Source organism: Salvelinus alpinus, chromosome 23, assembly GCF_045679555.1.
Source record: "Salvelinus alpinus chromosome 23, SLU_Salpinus.1, whole genome shotgun sequence".
Taxonomy (NCBI): Eukaryota; Metazoa; Chordata; class Actinopteri; order Salmoniformes; family Salmonidae; genus Salvelinus; species Salvelinus alpinus.
The window spans coordinates 43,002,909-43,029,021 of record NC_092108.1 but is presented as its reverse complement, the minus strand read 5'-3'; the positions used below and the strand labels follow the sequence as shown (position 1 = coordinate 43,029,021).

The window sequence follows — 26,113 nt, the reverse complement described above, 5'->3', positions numbered from 1 at the left end:
GGCGATGTGCAGTGGCTTTTGCATCATCTGTGGATCTGTTGAGGCGGTATGCGAATTGTAGCGGATCGAGGGTGTCAGGTAAGTTGGAGGTGATATGGTCCTTGATTAGCCTCTCAAATTACTTCATGGTGATCGAAGTGAGTGCTACAGTGCTTAGTCATTTAGCTCAGTTACCTTTGCTTGGGTACCGGAACAATGATGGACATCTTAAAGCAAGTGGGAACAACAGACTGGGATAGGGAGAGATTGAATATGTCCATAAGCACTCCAGACAGCTGGTCTGCACATGAGGACGCGGCTTTGGATGCGACCAAAGAAGGTGTTCAGCTTATCTGGGAGTGAGATATCAGTGACATGGCTGGTTTTCCCTTTATAATCCATGATTGTCTGACGTCCCTGCCACATGAGTTTTGTGTCCGAGCCGTTGAATTGCAACTCCACTTTGTCCCTGTACTGTCGTTTTGCCTCATTGATCGCCTTATGGAGGTCATAGCTGGTTTGTTTTTACACGTCCATGTTCCCGGTATCCTTGCCATGGTTAAATGCAGTGGTTCACACTTTCAGTTTTGAGCAAATGCTGCCATCTATCCACAGCTTTAGGTTTGGATATGTTCTGATCATCACTGTAGGAACAACATGCACTTCCTGATGAACCCAGTGACGGGGTCAGTGTAATCGTAAATGTTATTCCTAGAGGCGACCCAGAACATATCCCGGTCCACGTAATCAAAACAGTCCTATAGCATAGATTCCGATTGGTCATTCCACTGATGGATATACCTTCCCATGGGCGCTTTCTGTTTTAATTTCTGCCCATAGACTGGGAGCAGCAGGATGGAGGCGTGATCTGATTTGCTGAAGGGATGACGGGGGAACTTCACCTTGTAGCCTTCCCAGAAGGGAGAATAACAATGGTCAAGTGTCCTCTCTTGTAGCACAGGAGACATGTTGGTAGAACTTTGGAAGCGCTTTTTTCAGATTTCCTTTATTAAAGTCCCCAGCGACGACAAATGCGGCCTCGGAAAAATTTCCAGTCTCGTCAAAGTTCCTTAAATGCCAACAGCTGAAAATTACTCCGGAAGGTAATGGGGTCGGTATTTGATGGTGAGGAATGCAAGAACGGGAGAACAAAAGGACTTGAGTTACTGTATGTTTTTAATCGTGAAATATACCCCTATGCCTTTATTTCCCCGGAGTGTTCTTTCTTTCTGTCCGCGCGACGGACAGAGAACCCGGTTGGTTGGTTGGTTGGTTGGTTGGTTGGTTGGTTGGTTGGTTGGTTGGTTGAAGACAAAATCAAGGAAGAGTGACACATTTCCATAAAACAGATTATGTTGCAGTCCCTTGTCTCTCTGAAAGGAGATCCTCGCCCTGAGCTAGTCTACCTTATTGTCCAGAGATTGTACATTAGCAAGTAATATACTGGGTGGTTTGCCATCTTTTTGAGCCTGACTAGGATGCCGGCCCTCCTTCCTCTCCTCTGGTGGTGACGTTTTGGTAGAATGCCCGGGATGAATGGTACTGCTTCGGGAAATCCAAATAAAGGTTTGTGTCCAGGGAAGTCGAATTTGTGGAGTGATCGCCGATCTAATGTTCAGGAGTTCTTGTTGGTTGTAGGAGATGATACCAGAAACGTTCTGAGCAAATAAAATAAGACATAACACAAAAACAAAACACAAAACTGCAAAGTTGTCTGTCGGCGCCATCTTGTATCGACTTAACCTTTCGGAATGAATGGGTAAACGTGAAAGTGTATAGTTGTTTTTGTTTTAACCCTATCCAAAACCTTGACCCTTAAATTAAGCATTCGGAATGAATGAAGGACAATGCTCAGCAGGAGGAGCAACCCAGGGTGTCAAAAACACTTTGAAATGTGATGTTTGGAGAAACGTAGAAATTTGACATTTGGAGAAACGTGTATAAATGTTAGAATCTGAAGTCAGACTGGTAAAACCATGAGATCTTGTTGGCTCACATACACACTCTGGCATTCAAAAGCAGCCCTATCAAAGAATTGTCAATTAATAATCATATCATTGGATGGAGTGAATGAATGGCTGCAGCAACCGTCTGACAAGCACAACTGGTGTTGCATAACAAATGAGGCCTAATTAGACAAAAGAACAATTAAGTAGTTTGAACAATATAATAAGTCGTTCAAATGACTTAGTATCTCGTTGAAACGACTTAATATCTCATTTGAATGACTAGGTAAAAAAAGAGATAGTAAGTCGTTCAAACGATATTCCATTTTTTTTTGGCCTTGGGCTTCAGGGCATCCATATATGTGTGTTCATTCATGAGCGTGTGTGTGTGTGTGTGTGTGTTCATTTGTGTGTGTGCATTCATTCATGTGCATGTATGTGTGTGCCTATGACAAAGGGAGATCCTCCACCCGTTGGCGGCGAGGGAGCAGGTGTGGCGGAGAGGAGGGTACGGGCGCGGAGGGGAGAGGGCCAAGGCCCAGGTGACGGCCTCCAGTGTGGGGGAGGACAGAGCTATGCTCCTGGGCTTCAGCATGATGGCCTTCTCTGTGCTCATGTACTTTCTGATCGGGATCACTCTGGTTAAACCCCACCTAAACAGGTAAGGGAGGCCTCTGTCAATAAGACGTTTATATATGGAGCAGAATCGCTATCTGGTGAGTGGACACCGAGAGCTGGTGGTTTTGTACACTTACAATAGGTTATATTTCTAAGAATCAATCATATGATTCTAAGAATCAAAATCATCTGGGCTGAATTCGTAGGAGATGACTACTGTACCGTATGATCATCTTCAAAGTGAAGAATTTGAGTTAATGCAAGATGGCCAATAATGTAAGATAACTTTAGTAACACTACTGTAGGTGTCCTTGTGCATGCATTCATAACGCCTTTATAACAGCTATAGAAAACATAACATTTGTCAGAAATTGTTGTAACTAGTTATGAGAAACCCCACATGATGTTATAAAACTAGTTATAATTGGTGTAATAGGTGATATTTCATACTGTTGTCATATGCTCTAAGGGAAACTGTTAATAACAACTACTATTACATAGTCTGCATGAAAACTTATGTCATATGTTATTACATGCTACATACAAGATATTGTATCAGGTTATTATTTAATTTACCAACCTCTGTGTCACATTATTACATTGAATGGAATAATGGGCATCATAACCATGTCATATACCCTTATAAAGTATGCACAGACACTAAGTAAATTGACATTCATTTGAGGTGTTATAAAACAGTTATGAATTTGCTTATACCATAGGATGAGTTGAGAGTATCACAAAACATAACCATTTAAAGGATCTCTAAGACATATGGGCAAGGGGGAGTATAGATGTACTTATGATTTGTATTTATTTTGACAACGAGACAACCACCAGTATGACAACAGTATGAACAGTCATCAATAAACCAATTATAGCTTGTTTTATAAAATAATGTGGGGTTCCTCATTACTAGTTATGACAACTTATAACAGCTTATGACAAATGTTGTGTTATATAGTTGTTATGAATGCATGCATAAGGACAGCTATAGTGTTACCATAACTTCTCATCAGTGGTGGAAAAAGTACCCAATTGTCATACTTGAGTAAAAGTAAAGATACCTTAACAGAAGATGACTCAAGTAAAAGTAAACATCACCCAGTAAAATACTACTTGAGTAAAAGTTTAAAAGTATTTGGTCTGATATGTAATTAAGTGTCAAAAGTAAAAGTATAAATAATTTCAAATTCCTTATATTAAGCAAACCTGAAGGCACAATTTTCTTGTTGTAAAATGTATGGATAGCTGCCGCGCACTCAGATGCTATTTACAAATAAAGCGTTTGTGTTTAGCGAGTCCGCCAGATCAGAGGCAGTAGGGATGACCAGGGATGTTCTCTTGATACTGTAAGTGTGTGAATTGAACCATTTTCCTGTCCTGCTAAGCATTCAAAATTGAACGAGTAGTTTTGGGTGTCAGTTAAAATTTATGGAGTAAAAAGTACATTTTCTATCGGAATGTAGTGAAGTAAAATTAAAAGTTGTAAAAAATATAAATAGTAGAGTACAGATACTTATAAAAAACTACTTAAGCAGTACTTTAAAGTATTTTTACTTAAGTACTTTACACAACTGCTTCTCATCAACTGCTGATGGTTTCAGTGACTGGCATGAGGAGGCCAGCTGCTTGCTGGTCCAGGTTGATGTTCTGGATGAGTGGGCCGACTGCAGAGGGGTCAGCACTGCCCCATGCCTGAGGGTTCTGGTCAACCTCAGTACCTCTGGACAGAAGGCTCGCCTACACTACGATGAAGAGTCTGTACTCCTCAACCATGAGGTACAGTTGAAGTCGGAAGTTTACATACACCTTAGCCAAATACATTTAAACTCAGTTTTTCACAATTCCTGACATTTAATCCTAGTAAAAATTCCCTGTCGTAGGTCAGTTAGGATCACCACTTTATTTTAAGATTGTGAAATGTCAGAATAGTAGTAGGGAGAATGCTTTATTTCAGCTTTTATTTCTTTCATCACATACCCAGTGGGTCAGAAGTTTACATACACTCAATTAGTATTTGGTAGCATTGCCTTTAAATTGTTTAACTTGGGTCAAACGTTTCGGGTAGCCTTCCACAAGCTTCCCACAATAAGTTGGGTGAATTTTCTCCCATTCCTTCTGACAGAGCTGGTGTAACTGAGTCAGGTTTGTAGGCCTCCTTGCTCGCACACGCTTTTTCAGTCTGCCAACAAATGTTCTATGTGATTGAGGTCAGGGCTTGTGATGGCCACTCCAATACTTTGACTTTGTTGTCCTTAAGCCATTTTGCTACAACTTTGGAAGTATGCTTGGGGTCATTGTCCATTTGGAAGACCCATTTGCGACCAAGCTTTAACTTCCTGACTGATGTCTTTAATGTTGCTTCAATATATCCACATAATTTTCCATCTTCATGAACCATCTATTTTGTGAAGTGCACCAGTCCCTTCTGCAGCAAAGCACCCCCACAACATGATGCTGCCACCCTTGTGCTTCACGGTTGGGATGGTGTTCTTCGGCTTGCAAGCCTCCCCCTTTTTCCTCCAATATAACGATGGTCATTATGGCCAAAAAAGTTATATTTCTGTTTCATCAGACCAGAGGACATTTCTCCAAAAAGTACGATCTTTGTCCCGATGTGCAGTTGCAAACGGTAGTCTGGTTTTTTTTATGGCGGTTTTGGGGCAGTGGCTTCTTCCTTGCTGAGCGGCCTTTTAGGTTATGTCGATATAGTAATCGTTTTAATGTGGATATAGATATTTTTGTACCTGTTTCCATTACATCCCTTTCTGGAATTTTCGAAGCTTTTTAAAGGCACAGACAACTTAGTGTAGGTAAACTTCTGACCCACTGGAATTGTGATACAGTGAATTATAAGTGAAATAATCTGTCTGTAAGCAATTGTTGGAAAAATTACTTCTCATGCACAAAGTAGATGACCTAACCGACTTGCCAAAACTATAGTTTGTCAACAAGAAATTTGTGCAGTGGTTGATGAGTTTTAATGACTCCAACCTAAGTGTATGTAAACTTCCGACATCAACTGTAGAATAAAGGCCACCAGTGACTGAATGTCGCTAATTTGAGAAATTTGCTTCAGTCATTAATAAGGAGAAGCTTCCATCCGGAGTGACTGGTGTCTAGCTTATGTGCATTAGTCATGCGTGCAAGTCATGATATATATCGGACTTAGATAATATAAACAAAATATGTATACTATTTTTCCCTTATCATTGCAGTGTTTCTACATACCCAAATGTCAAGTAGACAGGAAAGTCCTTGTGGACGAAGTGCAGAAAATCCAAAACACTTTGGAGGAGACACAAGGCAGTGAGTTGCGTTGTCTATCCGACCCCAGAAAATACCCCGAGGACACCATTTTGAAGAGGAAGTACACGTTAGGCCTTGCCCTGTGGTCTCTGCTGTGGCCCAGCTTGATGCTGGGCGGGGGAGCTCTACTGGTGGGCCTGGTGAAGCTCAACCAGAGACTGGCACACCTCTGTACGGAGCTGGGTAATGAGGCAGCAGGGGGTAGGCTGACAACGATGACAAATACCCAAGGCAAACTCTATCAGCTCCTTAGGTGGTCTGGCTCTGGACAGCACTCGCCTATGCAGGATGACTCAGTGAAGTGATAGCTGACAGTGGCTTTGTTCCAATGTGTAATAAGTGTACTACAATGTGTATTGTAATGTATCCAGTGAAAGGACATGGAGATAACATACTGTGTAGGTGATCCCCACTGTACAGAAGGAAGTCTATGGGTTGATGTAGTAGGAAATGGAAATAATTACGTTATCCACTTTGTCCTGGATTTTTTTTATTGATATGCACAAGGGCTGCAGGGAATCCCACTGTATAATTATAATGGCAAGAGGCAAATGGATAATAAGAAATGAAATGCATTGGTTCTCAAAATATCTGAGACGGGGATACAGAGACATTTTTATTTTTTTATTTAAACAGTACAATGAGAGAATGAATACAGGGTTCTTTCCAGACGTGGTAAAATGAATGAGTATGAAAGAGTAATTAGTGCATACTACAGGTCAAACAATATTTACAAAGATGAATAGCTAGATAAGAATATCAGCTTTAAAAACATGCAGGATAGCTTTTCACCATTGTGCTTTTACACTGTAGCCAGAGCAGCAGACCTAAAGTGAAACTCCACTAGATACTTGTAAGTCGCTCTGGATAAGAGCGTCTGCTAAATGACTTAAATGTAAATGTAAAACTTTTTCCTCTTACGGCCCTTCATTCGTCTCTCATTTCAACAACTACAAGCTGTCTACTGGGTTGTAAAAGGATGTATTAGGCATAAGTCCAATGTTTTTGGGAGGGTTAGCGATTATATTTAGAGTTTGTCTACATTTAGAATACAAAAATATATTACCTCTAGAGTTATTCAAGGATCAAGTGATTTGCACAAAGTAGCAGTTCTCTTCATGGTGTGCCATTGTACCTCACCAGTAACAAAAAGGTAATTAACATGAAGTTCAAGTAAACACTAGTAAGAGAAAAGGATGACATTTCCCACAGCAAAAATGAAAAGAAACATTTATGATAGCTCTTGCATAGTGTATGTACTATGGGTATTGTAGTCGTCTCGTTTTGAATGGGTCCTGCCCAACAGTCTGTAACCTGTACAGAAACACACAGTCAGTAAATCATTTGGTGAAGCTGGCATACAACTGACTAATAACGTAGCTCTATGCAATGAGCAAACTGCAGGATCCACACTTACAAGGGAAGTTGTCAGGGAAGGGAACAGAAAAAGACACTTGAAGGGAGAACCACATTCATAATTTTTCTTTTTTAAACAACTTTACTATATAGGGAGTTCATATGAAAGAGAATGCTGAGGAAGTCTGGAATAGTGTCTAATCTATACATACTTGAATTTTATAAAGACACGGTGAAGCAAATTCCAATTCAGTAAAAAGAAAAAAGAAAAAAAAAAAGTTTCAAACGCTTCCTAAAATGTCTGTTTAGATGTTTCACTGATAGTTTTCCGACCTGTGGGTTGTTTCTTTTCATTCGTTTTTTAAAGTGAAAGGCAGGGTACAATAGCCTTTTTTCACAGTTCTTCCAGAGTCACCCTGTTAGGGAAGAGATAGGTGATACTGTCACAGTGCATAATTGTACATTTGTCTTCTGTGTACTGTCTGTACATAGTTGATAGACACCCTTAATGCCGTGTATATGCACAATTCAGAGATACTCCCATCTCTTGACCCTACTTTGCCTTGACACCAGTATTACAAGTCTATAGTACAGTACATAAATATCACAATTTGCATAGTGTAACAGCACGGCATTCTATAACATTGCACATCCTTTTCGCCCCCCCTTTCCCTTTAAAAACAGAACAAGGATGAAATTGAATATCTATTTCATCTGGGTGTCGCAAAAGGACTTTACAGTTCTTTTCTGTCGGTCATCCAAAACGTCTGCGATGCAGCCTTTTTGCACCTGAATGCTCCACACGCGTCGTAACACTGACAAACAAATACAAATGTTAGAGATCAGTGCTAACACAGAAGATACACAGGGATTGGAATAGTAGTGACTCATTCCCACGGTAAGACCGATAAGTAAGCTGTCGGGGGTGTGTGTGTGTGTGAGAGATATATATATTTTAGTACTTTGGCTCAGTAGAAAATAAAGACTCAGAATAATATGTGCACATTATGGATACGAGACCATTGGGATACTTCTGTACAAAATGTCATACTTGAGGTCACGAAACATGACCGTTTCAATCTGAGGGGACACTGTGTAATCGTCACTTGAGATCAAACATCGGTCAGAAAGTTCTGCTCGCTAGCCTTAAAATTGACGGCAGACGATGAACGGACATCCTTGTCTGTTAACCATGCACCACTGGGATTTAACAATGCTGGTGGTATTCTGGGTAGTGTTCATTGGGCTCCAAGCGTAAGAAAACAGACTGCCATGATTTGTCCAATAAGAAGAAGAAAAAAAAAAAACACTTTCCGTTGCATGCCCTAATGAACATGACCCTGGGCAGGCCTTCTTGGTGTCCTGGCGTGCTAGTAGAATGTAGGCTAGAGATCCATTCTGTCCATAGTAAACTAGTGGATGGGGTACGCTATATAGGGATGCACAATATCGGCTGACAATATTAAAAATCGGCCAGCATATCAGTAGACGTGATATATTGGCCGATAAAGCAATAGATCAGCCTTCATCAATTGTTTGTAATCATGATTGGTCCCCTAATTTTACAAGGAGAAAACTTTATGACCATATTGCAATACCAATATGGGAAAAATAATGGCCCAAAAATATGATTATCGTATCAGCCCAGAATTTCCCCATCAGTGCATCCCTAATATCCAGTTGGCACCCTTCTAACGGATGGGTTCATAAGTTAGCGGATGATGTAGAGACCCGTTCTAGCCTTTCACTTCATCCAACAGCTCTATCCATTCATATCTATATTCATGGGCGCTAGCTCTGCCAGCTTAGCTTAGCTGGCGGATGGTGTCGAGATCCGCCCGTGTCCTCTCTGCGTTGCTGCTGCTCTCCAGTCCTATGGAACCTCTCAGTTCATGGCGTGCTGGCGGATGGTGTGGAAGATCCAGTCCATTTTGGTGGTCCAGCCGCCGTGGTGGGCGTCATTCATCTGCTTCATGAAGTAGTCCAGGGCCTCCTGCTCCGTCTTGTCCAAGGCAAGGGTCTTGCGGATGTAGGCGATGTCGTCGAACGACTGCAGCTCGGGCATGCCGGAGCCCAGCATCATGGAGAACAGGTTGATGAAGAGGTTGGCGTGCTGCCGGATGGCCAAATAGGCCTTGTAGCACATCTCCTGAAACCTGGGGGAGTGGGAGGACAATTGTGAGGGAGAATTAGGCTGGGAAACGTGGAACCTAGCTGGGTTAGGAAGCATGTGTTTTTGTGCTAATAACTGTGCTCCAAAATGGCTCCTGAGGGGATTAATAAAGTTGTAATGTATTACCAGTAGAGCAATGATATCACTCTATAACACAATTTCATGTTCAGATCAATTAAAAAGCTAAATGTAGTCAATGGAGTTCCCCATGTAGCCTTTTTAAAAAACACTTGCCTTGCACTTCAGAGTAGTGAATCTAATCCCTAATATTCACTGATAGGAAAGCTAACATTAACAAAAATACAGATACTGTACCTCTCAAACTCCCTGGTTTTTGTGCACTCCTGGGTTCCTTTGCTGATGACGATTAAGAAGTCCTGTGTCAAGACAAAAGGCACCCGCTCTCGCTTGTAGCCAAACTTCTTCTTCTTGTGATCCAGGAAATGGCCAAAGTCTATGTGGAATAGCTGCAAGGAGAAAAGACAAAAACAAAGAGCATCACAAAAACTGCTGACAGGCCTCCTATAACCAGGGAACGTCGAGAGAAAAGAAAAGTCTATGTAGGGTTGCAAAATTCCAGTAGCTTTTCCAGAAATCCTGGTGTGAAGATTTCTGGAATTACGTAGGAATTCTGGGTAATTTGGGGAAACATACCGGAATTTTTCCACCCTGAGTCTGTTAAGTACCTGTCCATCATCTTTGACCATGATGTTGCTGTTGTGTCGGTCACCGATCCCCAGGATGAAGGTGGCTACGCAGTATCCTGCACACGACCGTGTGAACAAGTCAATGGCCTGGTCGTACCTGGACACATTTCAATGGGTATATGTCATTAGACCAAAGACATGAAACTACAACAATCCTATTGAAGCTAAAGAAAGACAACCATAAGGCATTTTATAAGAATACAGTACATTCCACTTATAGGCAATTCGTGGATACTTTTGCCCTTTCAAGGATTAACCCCCCCATATGTGACAGTCTATTCCTTAATATACACCCAATATGACTAAGCGTTTAGCACCTAGCATAGCTTAGAAGAACACCATGTAGAAGAACGTAGGCCTACTGGTCATGCATTCTAAGATGTATGCTATGCTGTTGTGGATATTGAAACGTAGCCCAGTGCTCACATCTCTCCCCTGTTCTTGTCCTTGAGCCACTGGTGCAGCGTGTGGCTGTTGAACTGCAGCGCCCCCTTCAGGCCTCCTTTACACTGGATCTGCATGATGGTGTGGGAGTTCCTCACCACCTCGATCAGGCCCACGCAGTCGCCGATGGACAGGCAGCCGTACGGCAACATCCTGGGGACAAAAACAACCAAATAGGATGACCGGTAGGTCTACCATGGCTACAGTCTCATCGATACATTATTCATCTACCAATCGATAGACATGCATTGATTCCTTCTGTTCAATCAGAAGTGCATCCTGACGGTCAATCCACCAACAGAGAATGGGATGTGATCAGTACAATATGATACAGATCTAAGAAATATTACTCCTAATCTGGAAGTAACAATTCATTTCCTCGATTCACTTTTTAAAAAACTTTATTTAACTAGGCAAGTCAGTTAAGAACAAATTCGTATTTACAATGACGGCCTACCTATGGAAGCTATACATTCACTCCCTTCAAAAAACAACCCGACATTCAATCGACCTACATTCCTCCGCTTCGTATCTCATTTAGGCTACACTAGTTTCCAGTTCAGAGTTTACATTATCAGCTCCTACGGAAAGTAATGGACTCAATGTTTAATGAATCGGACGAGTCGCTCCTAATTTTAGGCTCCTGCCATCAAGGAGAAGAACATGAAGGGTGTAATCGACTATTCATGCATGCTGCTGCGTTAAGCGGCTACAGAGACTAGTACCTGAGATCAAGCCCCTGGTTCTGCCAGATGTTCTCCATTATCCTAATGATCTGCAGAGTCAGCATGTCCTGCCTCAGATCTGAAGGAGAGGTGAGAGTGAAATAGCAAGATGAGGAGTCTGAGCTTTGATCACACTAATGCAATATGAAATCGGTGCCAGGGCAAAATGGGATTCGGTAAGCATGTTTATCGTCTAGTGTGTCCATAGTGAGTCAAGGGGGTTGGGCGATTCATTTTGCATTAGCAAGATGTACCGTCTCCATTCTTGAAGATGATCTCGTTGCTCTGGAAGAGCAGCTCTGACATCATGTCGGGATTCTCCCAGTTGAGCCACAGAGGCCGTTTGGCCGATGACATCATCCGGCACTCTTCCAAGCTGAAAGAGATGGCAAACGTATCAACACAGACTCAGAATAACGTTACAAAAACATTTTTAACACAGTACAGCCTGTTATTAAACCTGAATTTCACAGGACACATTTCTTGGTTTCTTTGTTCAAACATTCAGAAGAATATGTGGACATTTGTGGTTACGTCTACTGTGAGATAGAAAACCGGCAGTACCGGAGGTTTCCCAGCTGGTGAGCTGGGTTGAGCGGAGAGGTGAAGCTCTGTAGGGCATCCATGTAGTCAGGCCTTTTCATCTGCTCCACCAAGAACTTCATCTGAACCTGAGGGCAGAGAGAGAGCGCACGCTTCACTTTCACTTTACTAAATGTAGGGAGTCCATAGTCCTGAAGACCAAGGAGGCCTTTATAGCAGTTCCACACTCCTTTTTGCTTAGTATCTAGTTTGTTGTAAGTAAGAAAAACATCACGAAAAAGACTGATCAATTGAGGCTTCCATATTAGGGCGGGAAGTCGGAAGGCCTTGATCACGTCGCAAACGTTACCTTCTGGGCCTCGTCCTTCTTCTCCTGCTTGAGGAGGTCGGTGAGGTTGATGAGCTTCTCCATGGCCTCCACCTGTCTGCTCAGGTGCTTCAGGTACATGCCACAGGCCCGGCAGTAGGACTCCAGCAGCAGACCAAAACGTTGGCTCACTGTCTTGTTGTGCATCTCAGACCTGGAGGCAGAGAGAACAACTTATGTGATTGTGCACCCCTATACAAATGTACTAGCAAGACTTTTCTCAATCACAATCAATGTAACCTCTGTAAGCCTTTTCTTTACGTAAACCTTAAAATGCAGAAATGAAGCATGTTTTACAAGATTTTACACCAGCAGAATGGAATTCCGGCTGCCTAAGGCAAATTCAAGCAATCCTCCACACACACACACATTTGGTTTCATAAACACCATAAGGCTAGTGGACTAGTAAGGAAACAAACATAAATCAAACTCACTTGAGATGCCAAAAAAAGAAATGTCCTATCCGCTGATTGGTCAAAGCCTTCTTCAGCAGAAAGCGGGCCAGTGGGTTATCGAGGTACTGCTCGTACTTCAGAACCTGGTGGCCAGAAACGCAGTATGTTCAGAACACACACCCAAAATGAAATGCATCTGATAGGATTAGAAGCCACCATGTAAAAGAAAGCAGTTAGCCTGAGGGGTCATATTGAATTCTTTATGTAGTGTCAAATAATTAAAACACTGTCAAACGTAGGTGTCAAAGCCATTCAAAAACACATTAAGCTGACAGCCATGTTGAATCCAAGAATAGTAGGTGTATAGAATGGACAAGCCACACCCCATCTCTTGATTCATTACAGACTAAGAGTGGGTCTTATTATTGTACCTGGACCAGCTGAATGAGGTATTGAGAGAGTCTGTCATCCGTTAAGTATTTTTCAAGGCACTTCACAGCAAAGTCTCGGATCATGGGATCGGGGAAGTTGCAGTCCAGCAACTCCATGGCTTGTTCTGGCTTCATGGCTGGCCAGTCCTTTAAAAGGCAATACATCTGGAACAAAGATTTTAAAAAAAATTGAAAAGTATATAAAGAACACAAAGGCAACCTGCCTAAATGACTAGCACTCACGTCCGTAGCCATGAAGTGTAGCCATGAAGTGCTTTGAAAGGTTGGAAATGGCTCACAACACCATTATCCCAGAAACCCTAGACCCACTCCAATTTGCATACCACCCAAACAGATCCACAGATGATGCAATCTCTATTGCACTCCACACTGCCCTTTCCCACCTGGACAAAAGGAACACTTATATGAGAATGCTATTCATTGACTACAGCTCAGCGTTCAACACCATAGTACCCTCAAAGCTCATCACTAAGCTAAGGATCCTGGGACTAAACACCTCCCTCTGCAACTGGATCCTGGACTTCCTGACGGGCCGCCCCCAGGTGGTGAGGGTAGGTAGCAACACATCTGCCACGCTGATCCTCAACAGTGGAGCTCCCCAGGGGTGCATGCTCAGTCCCCGCCTGTTCACCCACGACTGCATGGCCAGGCACGACTCCAACACCATCATTAAGGTTGCAGACGACACAGCAGTGGTAGGCCTGATCACCGACAAGATTGACCTCCCTACAGGCTAAGACCTGGCGGTGCCAGAATAACAACCTATCCCTCAACGTAACCAAGACTAAAAGAGATGATTGTGAACTACAGGAAAAGGAGGACCGAGCACGCCACCATTCTCATTGACGGGGCTGTAGTGGAGCAGGTTGAGAGCTTCAAGTTCCTTGGTGTCCACATCAACAACAAACTACAATGGTCCAAACACACCAAGACAGTAGTGAAAAGGGCACGACAAAGCCTCTAAGGAAACTAAAAAGATTTGGCATGGTTCCTGAGATCCTCAAAAGGTTCAACAGCTGCAACATCGAGAGCATCCTGACTGGTTGCATCAGTGCCTGGTACGACAATTGCTTGGCATCTGACCGCAAGGCACTACAGAGGGTAGTATGTACGGCCCAGTACATCACTGGGGCTAAGCTGCCTGCCATCCAGGACCTCTACACCAGGCGGTGTCAGAGGAAGGGCCGAAAAATTTTCAAAGACCCCAGCCACCTCAGTCATAGGCTGTTCTCTCTACTACCGCATGGAAAGAGGTACCGGAGTGCCAATGTAACCGATGTGAAATGGCTAGCTAGTTAGCAGTGGTGCGTGCTAATAGCATTTCAATCGGTGACGTCACTCGCTCTGAGAGCTGAAGTAGTTGTTCCCCTTGCTCTGCAAGGGCCGCGGCTTTTGTGGAGCGATGGGTAACGATGCTTCGTGGGTGTCAGTTGTTGATGTGTGCAGAGGGTCCCTGGTTCGAGCCCAGGTAGGGACGGGGAGAGGGACGGAAGCTAAACTGTTATACCAAGTCTAAGACAAAAAGGCTTCTCAACAGTCCAAGCCATAAGATTCCTGAACAGGTAATCAAATGGCTACCCAGACTATTTGCATTGTGTGCCACCCACCACCTGCCAACCCCTCTTTTACGCTACTCTCTGTTCATCATATATGCATAGTCACTTTAACCATATCTACATACTACCTCAAAATCAGCCTGACTAACCGGTGTCTGTATGTAGCCTCGCTACTTTTATAGCCTGTTTTTTACTGTTTTATTTCTTTACTTAACCATTGTTCACCTAATACCTTTTCTGCACTATTGGTAAGTAAGCATTTCACTGTAAGGTCTACTACACCTGTATTCAGCGCACGTGACTAATAAACTTTACTTTGACTGGTTTTCCACACCCCTACTTAAAGGATAGCTGTATTCCCAGTCATGTGAAATCCATAGATTAGGGCCTAATTTATTTATTTATTAAAATTGACCGATTTCTTTATATGAACTGTAATTGTTGCGTTTATATTTTTGTTCAGTGTATATCAAATGTCCCCATGCCATGGTAGGCTATAAAGATAGCAATTGAAATGAGAGACTGTTTACCTGTGCAACCTCATCCCTGGAGTTCCATTTCACTGCCAGGAGAATCTTGGGCAGTATCTCCGGGATACTGACGCAGTAATGTCTACAGTAAGAGAAAAATAGCAAACCTTTGAATGTAGAAAATTGCTTTCCTCCATTAAGATCACACACACTTCTCAAATCATGAGCAGCACACATCTTAGTACAAGTACTTAGTACCTTGAGCAGGTAACCAAACTATTTCAGGTGTAAGACATTTTGGATAAATCTTGCATGGGTTTTGTTTGTGTTTTTCATAATATAAATATGTATTTGTTGATAAAGCACACAGAGTAATACCTGTGCCTCCAGAGGAAGTCCTTCTCCTGCTCAGTTATTTCAGACAGTGGGTCTCTGTTACACACCAGGCGCAGCTGTTCGTTGTCGCTGTCCGTCAGAGGGTTGTCTCTTGCCAGTCTGTTACTCTGCAATAGAGAACATTATGCTGCTTATTAAAACTACAGTACTGGTGGAAAGCAGGGTCACGTTCAATAATCACTCAGTTGTAAAAAGTTTTGCAACAGAAAACAAAACCTGCGTTCATATTGGACACACTCAGGTAGTTCCCGGTTCACACCTGGTTCAAAGCATTTTGTTCATGTTTTGTGCCTCATGAACATGTCACCAGTGTCTCCTGGGGCATCTCTAGTACACACAACTTGTCAACAGCATTAACCCTTTGACACGTATGATATCATTTGTGATAATTGTTGAGTGGTCCCTGCAGCGTACCGTTGCAAATATGTGATTGAAACAGTAGCAACCAAATGTATGATGTAACAAACGCGTCTAAACAGCATTGTTGTCTGAAAAGCATCTAAACAATGTTTTGTACTGATTCGAAATAACAGGTCTTTACAACTTTATTCTTACATTTCACCTTTTATTGTAAAAAAAAAAAAGTGACCTTCAGCCAATCATCATACTGACCACATCCATTACATAAACCAGTATAAATAACAGGTTTCGCTGACAAAAATAAGTTAGTTACCTAACAGCTAGACTTGTTTACAATGTACCAGATCTCTGGTAAGCACAAGGGAGTAATATTGTTTGTAAAGTGGTTGTTCCACTGGATATCATAAGGTGAATGCACCAATTTGTAAGTCGCTCTGGATAAGAGCGTCTGCTAAATGACTTAAATGTAAATGTAGAAAAGAGATGCGTGGGAACTAAGCTAACAGCAGCTAAATTCTTTATGATGGCAGCCATGTTGGTTTATGTTTGACAAGCGAAAACTCCCTAATCCCAGAATGCCTTTCACTACAAGATGCAAATAAACAAAGTCAAAGATGGCTGCGCCCATTGCCTGAAAAATATTAACTCATTTGTAATGTTCTGAAAAGTGGCCAAACTATTTGATCATCACTCCAAATATATGCTAGCCTAACCGTAGCGCGAAACCTAAACACGGATGAAACCCTTTTTAGGGGGGGTTTATGATGCAGGAAATATTACTATGATGGATTTATCAATAAAAGGTGGGCAAACACAGGAGAAGTTCATACACTAAATAAAAACCCTGGCAACCCTGAGGTACCATAGATACAATCTGATGCCGCGTTCATGGGAACTCTGAAATCTCAGACATCCGACTTTAGTGCATTGAAGACAACTGTTAACTTGGGGGGGAGCTCAGGCTGGGAAAAATGCCAACTCTGAATTCCAACTCGGGAACTCAGGCCTCTTTCTAGAGCTCAGACTTTCCGACCTGAAGATCACTGACGTCATGATTTGACCACATTTTTCAGAGTTCCATCACCTCGTTTTAAAAATATTTGTTATAACATCTTTGGTCTGACAGACGCTTACTTAACAACCAGAATGCATTGTATAATGTCAACAAACATGGTGCCACACATAGCTGGCAAATAGCTTAGCGCATCATAATAAGAACCTTAAAAAAAATATACAGTATAGATGTTTTACACACATCATATGTGTCCATTACAATCTATGCAAGAAACAGAATGCATGATTTGTCACCAGTACCTGAAAACATTACCAGTCAAAAGTTGACACCTACTCATTCAAGGGTTTTTCTTTATTTTTACTATTTTCTACATTGTAGAATAATAGTGAAGACATACCTCCAGTCCCTCGACTTCTTGGCACTGACGGAAACATGGATTACCACTGATAACACTGCTACTCCTACTGCTCTCTCCTCGTCTGCCCACGTGTTCTCGCACACCCCGAGAGCTTCTGGTCAGCGGGGTGGTGGCACTGGGATCCTCATCTCTCCCAAGTGGACATTCTCTCTTTCTCCCCTGACCCATCTGTCTATCGCCTCCTTTGAATTCCATGCTGTCACAGTTACCAGCCCTTTCAAGCTTAACATCCTTATCATTTATCGCCCTCCAGGTTCCCTTGGAGAGTTCATCAATGAGCTTGACGCCCTGATAAGTTCCTTTCCTGAGGATGGCTCACCTCTCACAGTTCTGGGTGACTTTAACCTCCCCACGTCTACCTTTGACTCATTCCTCTCTGCCTCCTTCTTTCCACTCCTCTCCTCTTTTGACCTCACCCTCTCACCTTCCCCCCCTACTCACAAGGCAGGCAATACGCTTGACCTCATCTTTACTAGATGCTGTTCTTCCACTAATCTCATTGCAACTCCCCTCCAAGTCTCCGACCACTACCTTGTATCCTTTTCCCTCTCGCTCTCATCCAACACTTCCCACACTGCCCCTACTCGGATGGTATCGCGCCGTCCCAACCTTCGCTCTCTCTCCCCCGCTACTCTCTCCTCTTCCATCTTATCATCTCTTCCCTCTGCTCAAACCTTCTCCAACCTATCTCCTGATTCTGCCTCCTCAACCCTCCTCTCCTCCCTTTCTGCATCCTTTGACTCTCCATGTCCCCTATCCTCCAGGCCGGCTCGGTCCTCCCCTCCTGCTCCGTGGCTCGACGACTCATTGCGAGCTCACAGAACAGGGCTCCGGGCAGCCGAGCGGAAATGGAGGAAAACTCGCCTCCCTGCGGACCTGGCATCCTTTCACTCCCTCCTCTCTACATTCTCCTCTTCTGTCTCTGCTGCTAAAGCCAATTTCTACCACTCTAAATTCCAAGCATCTGCCTCTAACCCTAGGAAGCTCTTTGCCACCTTCTCCTCCCTCCTGAATCCTCCTCCCCCCTCCTCCCTCTCTGCTGATGACTTCGTCAACCATTTTGAAAAGAAGGTCGACGACATCCGATCCTCGTTTGCTAAGTCAAACGACACCGCTGGTTCTGCTCACACTGCCCTACCCTGTGCTTTGACCTCTTTCTCCCCTCTCTCTCCAGATGAAATCTCGCGTCTTGTGACGGCCGGCCGCCCAACAACCTGCCCGCTTGACCCTATTCCCTCCTCTCTTCTCCAGACCATTTCCGGAGACCTTCTCCCTTACCTCACCTCGCTCATCAACTCATCCTTGACCGCTGGCTACGTCCCTTCCGTCTTCAAGAGAGCGAGAGTTGCACCCCTTCTGAAAAAACCTACACTCGATCCCTCCGATGTCAACAACTACAGACCAGTATCCCTTCTTTCTTTTCTCTCCAAAACTCTTGAACGTGCCGTCCTTGGCCAGCTCTCCTGCTATCTCTCTCAGAATGACCTTCTTGATCCAAATCAGTCAGGTTTCAAGACTAGTCATTCAACTGAGACTGCTCTTCTCTGTGTCACGGAGGCGCTCCGCACTGCTAAAGCTAACTCTCTCTCCTCTGCTCTCATCCTTCTAGACCTATCGGCTGCCTTTGATACTGTGAACCATCAGATCCTCCTCTCCACCCTCTCCGAGCTGGGCATCTCCGGCGCGGCCCACGCTTGGATTGCGTCCTACCTGACAGGTCGCTCCTACCAGGTGGCGTGGCGAGAATCTGTCTCCGCATCACGTGCTCTCACCACTGGTGTCCCCCAGGGCTCTGTTCTAGGCCCTCTCCTATTCTCGCTATACACCAAGTCACTTGGCTCTGTCATATCCTCACATGGTCTCTCCTATCATTGCTATGCAGACGACACACAATTAATCTTCTCCTTTCCCCCCTCTGATAACCAGGTGGTGAATCGCATCTCTGCATGTCTGGCAGACATATCAGTGTGGATGACGGATCACCACCTCAAGCTGAACCTCGGCAAGACGGAGCTGCTCTTCCTCCCGGGGAAGGACTGCCCGTTCCATGATCTCGCCATCACGGTTGACAACTCCATTGTGTCCTCCTCCCAGAGTGCTAAGAACCTTGGCGTGATCCTGGACAACACCCTGTCGTTCTCAACTAACATCAAGGCGGTGACCCGTTCCTGTAGGTTCATGCTCTACAACATTCGCAGAGTACGACCCTGCCTCACGCAGGAAGCGGCGCAGGTCCTAATCCAGGCACTTGTCATCTCCCGTCTGGATTACTGCAACTCGCTGTTGGCTGGGCTCCCTGCCTGTGCCATTAAACCCCTACAACTCATCCAGAACGCCGCAGCCCGTCTGGTGTTCAACTTTCCCAAGTTCTCTCACGTCACCCCGCTCCTCCGCTCTCTCCACTGGCTTCCAGTTGAAGCTCGCATCCGCTACAAGACCATGGTGCTTGCCTACGGAGCTGTGAGGGGAACGGCACCTCCGTACCTTCAGGCTCTGATCAGGCCCTACACCCAAACAAGGGCACTGCGTTCATCCACCTCTGGCCTGCTCGCCTCCCTACCTCTGAGGAAGTACAGTTCCCGCTCAGCCCAGTCAAAACTGTTCGCTGCTCTGGCACCCCAATGGTGGAACAAACTCCCTCACGACGCCAGGTCAGCGGAGTCAATCACCACCTTCCGGAGACACCTGAAACCCCACCTCTTTAAGGAATACCTAGGATAGGATAAAGTAATCCTTCTAACCCCCCCCCCCTTAAAAGAGTTAGATGCACTATTGTAAAGTGGTTGTTCCACTGGATATCATAAGGTGAATGCACCAATTTGTAAGTCGCTCTGGATAAGAGCGTCTGCTAAATGACTTAAATGTAATCAAAACTATGAAATAACACATATGGAATCATGTATTAACCCCCCACCCAAAAAAAAAGTGTTAAACAAATCAAAGCCTCAAACATAAATTGTCCGCAAAGGTGAAATGGGCTACATCTTTTGTGAATTAATAAAGAGGCGGAACACACCTCAACTGTTCGAAAATTAAACATCTTTAGAAAATAATTTTAAATTGACAAGTTGAAACAGCCTATAGATAATTAGTAGGCAGCATGCCTTGGTTTGAGGGCAGCGCGGGTTAACTGTCCTGCTGTGTAACAATCACATTTTGTATTGATCACAATCACAATATAACTGTCTGTTACAAGCCAGGAAAACTAGCTAGCAGTACTGTACGTTGGCTACTATGAAGAAGGGAGAATGACATCAAGACTGACATCAAGAGCATAAAAAAAAAATCTAAAATACGCTTGTGCGAGCGACTGTTACACAAGATATTTGGAACTCATACGTGAAAAGGTTAAATCATTACAACAGATTAACATACAATGTCAATATTGACTTAGACCAAACAAAAACACTTGGGACTTACCAAACCGGTGTGGCAATAGTTGAAGCCCAGCTCCCGGGATATGTTCCAGTTGGCGTGCTCCTCGATGGCCGGCATGTCGGGGAACTTTACTGGGTTACTGAAGTGGTCAAACTCCAGCTCCAGGCAAGGGGTTTCCTGTGGGCCCAGAGCAATATAATGGAAAGGTCATTTGGCGTCATCCAAAAGGGCTTATGAGAACAACGGCATCTTATTATTGTGGGATTAACTTGTGTCAATGAGTAATTAATAAAGATGGATAAGAGGCTTAGACAGTGAGAGGGGAGATGCAGATTATTGCTAACTGTAGCTGTGTGTGTGTGTGTGTGTGTGTCTTTCCATATGCGTGTGTAGCTAGCTAGCCAACATCTCAGACCTTGTTCGGATTGGAGCCGGTGACTCCGATAGCATTGAGCAGGTCTTCCAGGCCGTGGGGCACGGGCCATAGGTTGAGGGCCATCTTTCCAGCCACCAGCGTGTGGGTGTAATCAAACAGGTTGATGTTTCCCCAGGCTAGTGGACAGTGCTCCTGCAGCAACATTAGCACAATGATGGATTGTATTGTAGTCAATGTACAGAGTTGCATTGAAATTGGGATCAATGTAAATCGAGTTTAAAAATGTATAAAGAGGATATAGAATCCCAAGCTATACAAGTACAAGATTGAAAGCTATTGTTGTGCAAAGAAAACGCATGTGACACACAAGTAGGATTTGTCAAAGCCAGGAAAGTGAGTGGTACTGTTCATATCAATTACACTACCCAAACACCCAATTCATTTACTTTTTCCACATCTCCATGTATTCCCCAATCATTATTAATCTACACCAGGGATCTCAAACTGACTGGCGGCCCGGAGGCCACATCAGGCCCGAAAGCTGTTTCCCTCCAGCCCCCATGACAACAGTAACACCGACATTGGCCCCCAGGTATTTTGAGTTAGACCTGATTTACACTATTGATACTTTGGTCAAACCAAAGTAACTATTTTCTGTCAGAAACAACAAATTCCTGAAACCGGTGGGCAGGAGGGAGAGCTCACCTCTTTGGCCCCCTTCCTCCCTTTCACAGAACAGATTGACAGACAGAGTCGGGCGGCACGGGGGATGTCTGGAATGTACATGTCGTAGTTCAGCCACTCGTTCCACCTTGGATGTACAACAAAAACATTCTCTCAAACAGACATCCCTATGAAGCTAACATTAAGTAGGCTACACTACAGTATGTGATTTAGCAAGTACTTCATTAAGAAAGTAATTTATTATGGATGCAGGATGGCATACCTGGGGTTTGAGCATGGCACACGCTGAGTGTTCACGTTGTCACACAGCTGCTCCCCACCGTGGTAAATCCCAGTCCGGACGTAGATCTAGATCAATAGCAGAGACAAACATGAATAATTTACATAGACGTCTTTGACAGAAACCTTTATTGTACTACTAAAAACAACAATGACATCCAGGACATTTGGACCCCAAACGTGATCTAAAATGTAGTTCCCCTTCTCCACCAGGACCTGCACTGAACAGAACTGTCAACCGGGTTCAGTGAGGATTTTGGGGGGGGGAAACAGGGAGGTTCTACTTGAACTTGTTTAATAAGAACATGGGTTTTTGTTTTCTGTTGCAAAACATTTTGATACGCCCTACTGAACACCACCCAAAGGTCCTCAAGTACAGTACCTTGTCAATGTCCCTGATGTTGACATTGACGTAGGTGGCACACAGTATCCTTATCCTCAGCGTGCCGTTGATGGTCCACAGAGACTTGGTGGCCGTCTCGCCGTTCATGTAGGGAGTGGCCGTGGAGATGCGGCGGGCATACGAGGGCATGGTAAAGGTGTCGATGGGCAGCTGTGAGTACAGGCTGTCCTTGGCCATTAGCATGAGGTTGGGCATGCGCCCCAGCATGATGCAACTCCTCACGTACTGGGAAGGAAAGGCAATAGACATTAGACGCTACACCAAGCGAGAGGTATTAAACATACCTCTCACTTGGGATGTCTGAATGGAAACCATTGTTTTGCACAGTTGCTATTACCTGTGTAACATTGCTAGCTAGTCATTGGACAGTCATTCAAACATGCTGCAGACAGGATTCAAAGAAATGTCCTCAACACATTATTTTTCAAAGCCAAAGTTTCAAATCACAGACTGTTGTCAAAGAAATGCCTTATTTGGGAATTTCTTCTTTCGATTCGCTCATATTTAAAAAAAACAGGCAAGAGACTAACTACAGATGTTTGAATGTATCCCTATTCAAGATGTGGAGTCATCAGAGCAGTGTGTGTGTTATACCTTGTATTGACTCAGGGGGTATTTCTCCAGCAGGTACTCGTCGCAGCCGCACACCTTGAGGATGTACTTGCCCTGATACTCCTGCACGCACATCTTGAGCTGCTCGTGGGACAGCAGCATGCTACGTGTCTTCTTGCGGATGGCCTCTGCGATCACGTGCTCCGGCACGCAGTCGTGGTTGATCTTCAGCGTGTACTTCTGCTTGTCGTTGCTCGGTGACACGATGACCCATATGACCACTATGATTTGACCTTGGAGGGAAAGACGAATAAACGTGTTATTAAAGGATCATAACGTGGTAAGCCAAGTAAATGTAAGTTCAAGTCTTCCACCATCCAACCCGATACATCACCAAACATATATTTAAAACAAGTGGTTGGTGGTTCTGTCAATGCTTACAATAGGCTATTTTGATACAAATTTAGGCTGTACATGGCTGGGCTACTTTCCCTTTGCCACAGACGCCAAAACTTCATTGTGTCTCCCATGTCCTACCTTTGTCAAGCTTATTGAAGATGTGCTTAGGTAGTTCTACTGACGACTCTACATTGGGAGGGTAGACGTACAACGCTCTACTGATGGGTCCGTTAGTGTCTCGGAGGTCCACAGACTCCTTGCAGACATTTAATATGTTCCTTCTAAAGTCCTGGACCTCCGCGTCCTTGACCAGGTCAAACTCGCATATAGGCATTCCTATGGCAAAACCTGCACACACACACAAAAAAAATAGAATTTCATGCACTTCTACAGCTACATTTTATCAAGCTTTATCCTCTCAGTATTCATGAAATTTGAGGGCTTGATTTGAAGACGTCCTGAGGCCACACCATTCTCTGTGTGCTTATGCGACGTCAGTGACTTGGTATAAAGAATACAAGAGACATACCAATTTCTCGGTTTAGTATTTTCTCCTCTCGGTTGCCTACTGGCTCGATGACTTTCAGGAAGGCCTGAAAAAGCCTTAGGTCGCACAATCTCCTCGTCTCATCGTAGAACTCCTCTCTCTCAGCCTCTTGGGTAACGCTGACAAAGATGTAGGAGGTCTCCTCCTGTAGGAGGTGGTGGAGTGGATACTTCCTGGCCTCCTTGAAGAGTTCGTGTTTCACCGAAATGAGTGTGGCCTCACGTGTGCACTCCAATGTCAGAATCATCCCATTGGGGAGAAGGCAGTCCACCATGATGCTCGGGGGCATCAAGTGCATGCCCCATAGTTCTCCCGAAGATGGCCTGGGAGGCATGGTGGTCGGGTCGGCTGCTCCTCACTATGCTAATAATTACAATGAGTTGGGTCGACCAGCTGGAGAGAGAGAGGCAATTACATAAGATGCAGTGACCCATTTATAAAATGTCCATTCTGCATGAGATAGTTAGCTAGCTACTAAATATTTTTAATGAGAGCAGAGGCATTGAGTGCAAGTGCTCACTAATAACTATCATATTATAGCAGGCAGTTGCTTACACTACATTATAAAATAATAAGTTAATTTTTCATTGTCCAAAAAAAATGGAAATGCATGGGACAGCTCAAGCAGGAAACTACAGTTCCTCTTGGACAGATGTTGCTCGAAGAAAATATTTTTCATAACAATAGATAGTTTGATAGCTAAATGGAGAGGTTGACAGGTCACTCACTGTGTAATCTGACAAACTAACAGTGGTGAAGCAATGTGTCACAACAAGTAATGGAACGGGAAGACTGTAGTTAGCTAGCTAATGAAGTAGCTAACTAGCTTGCTAACTAACAGTTAGCGGTTTAGAGAATTTTGTAACATCCTTAATTCTGTCCTATGGGTATATTAGGATGGCACACGTTTGAAAACTAACCGGCAATTGTTATTTGCATTTTGCTTACTAGAATGCATCTATCGCTAGTGAGTGACAGGGTTAAACTTAGCTATCTAAAACACCGGTGCCGCTAGCTAGCTAATATTAGCTAACAAACCGCTACGCTAGCCATTAGCAAGCTAGTTGTTTGTGCAGAGTTAGCTAGGCTAACTGGCACAAGCTAAATGTCCAATGTCAATGCCTCATCATATTTGCAACTAGCCGTGTTGTCGTCTCGTTAAATTATGTATTTATTAGTTATGATTGTCATTTGACAGCATTTTCTATTTTATGACAAAATACCTGGCATTTGCAGGCAAACATTAGTTTGGTTATCGTCTCGCTCAAGTAACGCCCTGTTTTCAGTCATAACATGCAACTTTCTCCCGAGAATAGCTAGCAAATGAGGCAACTGTGAGCTAGCTAGCTAAACAAACCATATTCCTACCCGTTCTAGACCTCTCGCCCTCAGACGTAGCGCTGGCTTGCTACTCCATCCAATTGTCGGGACAGTCAGGTTTCTCAACAAAGACGTCTTTCGGTATCAATATGAATGTTTTCCCAAAGAATAAGTCCATTACATTCCATGTCGTGATACCCAGCTCAATAGCGAAAAAAACTGCATTTTGATTGCTCGCAAGCCGCCGGTCAGAGAGCTTAGTGTTCGTTTGACAAAGCTGCCTGCCTGGCGGTTTCCACTAGCTTCTATAGCCACAAAATCCAAATTGACAAAAAAAAAATATATAGCTGTTTGGTCTTAATGTAAGGCTAGGGTTGAACATAAGGTTGGCAATGTGGTTTAGGTTAGGATTAGGTTTAAAATACAATTTTAAGAATATACATTTTCGAAATGGGCGGGGTTTAGGACTTTGTGGCTATAGAAACTAGTGACGACCATGGCATCGGGTTTTTGACCTCGGAAGATATGATGCATAGAATGTTCTTTCTGTCTTCTATTCAAACAATTTATGCCATCTCACCAACAGCATTTTAAACATTTTACATAATATTTAAAAGTGTTAAAACTCTCAAAAATCTTTGTAAGAAAACACAGTCCTGAAATAAAAGTGTTATATTCTGACAGCATTGCAACAAATCAAATAAAAAATGCATGACTACAGTAAATATGGAGATGTAGGACAGGGGTAGCCAACAGTAGTTGGTAGCCAGGGATGGTAAACAGGAGGGTTGAATCTGTTTTAATGCTGGACGTGAACAAAGCCCTGCACTTACAGTCCACCAGAACAATTAGGCCTACTGGTCACTCCTTATGGCTATCGATCCAAAACTATGCTTCTGGTAAAGGGGGTAACATTGTTATGAAGGGGACAGCAGAGGGGGTC

At 43.7% G+C, this 26,113-nt stretch overlaps 2 protein-coding genes across 2 annotated transcripts; one reads left to right on the top strand and one right to left on the bottom strand.

Moving 5' to 3' along the window:
- The first annotated feature begins 252 nt into the window (after positions 1-252).
- kcnmb3 (potassium calcium-activated channel subfamily M regulatory beta subunit 3) lies at positions 253-7,489 on the top strand. Its single transcript, XM_071362751.1, has 4 exons — positions 253-338; positions 2,383-2,586; positions 4,151-4,325; positions 5,765-7,489. The coding sequence occupies exons 1-4, from the start codon at positions 253-255 to the stop codon at positions 6,158-6,160; spliced, it is 861 nt and encodes a 286-aa protein (XP_071218852.1). The 3' UTR covers positions 6,161-7,489.
- Positions 6,465-25,588, bottom strand: LOC139551092 (phosphatidylinositol 4,5-bisphosphate 3-kinase catalytic subunit alpha isoform-like). The gene is made up of 21 exons (XM_071362485.1): positions 25,219-25,588; positions 23,833-24,243; positions 23,442-23,651; positions 22,947-23,197; positions 22,332-22,577; positions 21,933-22,018; positions 21,692-21,797; positions 21,026-21,178; positions 20,653-20,787; positions 15,422-15,546; positions 15,104-15,185; positions 12,997-13,161; positions 12,605-12,708; positions 12,153-12,324; positions 11,825-11,931; positions 11,515-11,636; positions 11,261-11,339; positions 10,518-10,688; positions 10,071-10,188; positions 9,700-9,851; positions 6,465-9,367 (listed from the first exon to the last, which is right to left on the bottom strand). The coding sequence occupies exons 2-21, from the start codon at positions 24,182-24,184 to the stop codon at positions 9,097-9,099; spliced, it is 3,207 nt and encodes a 1,068-aa protein (XP_071218586.1). The 5' UTR covers positions 24,185-24,243; positions 25,219-25,588; the 3' UTR covers positions 6,465-9,096.
- Between the last annotated feature and the right edge of the window lie 525 nt (positions 25,589-26,113).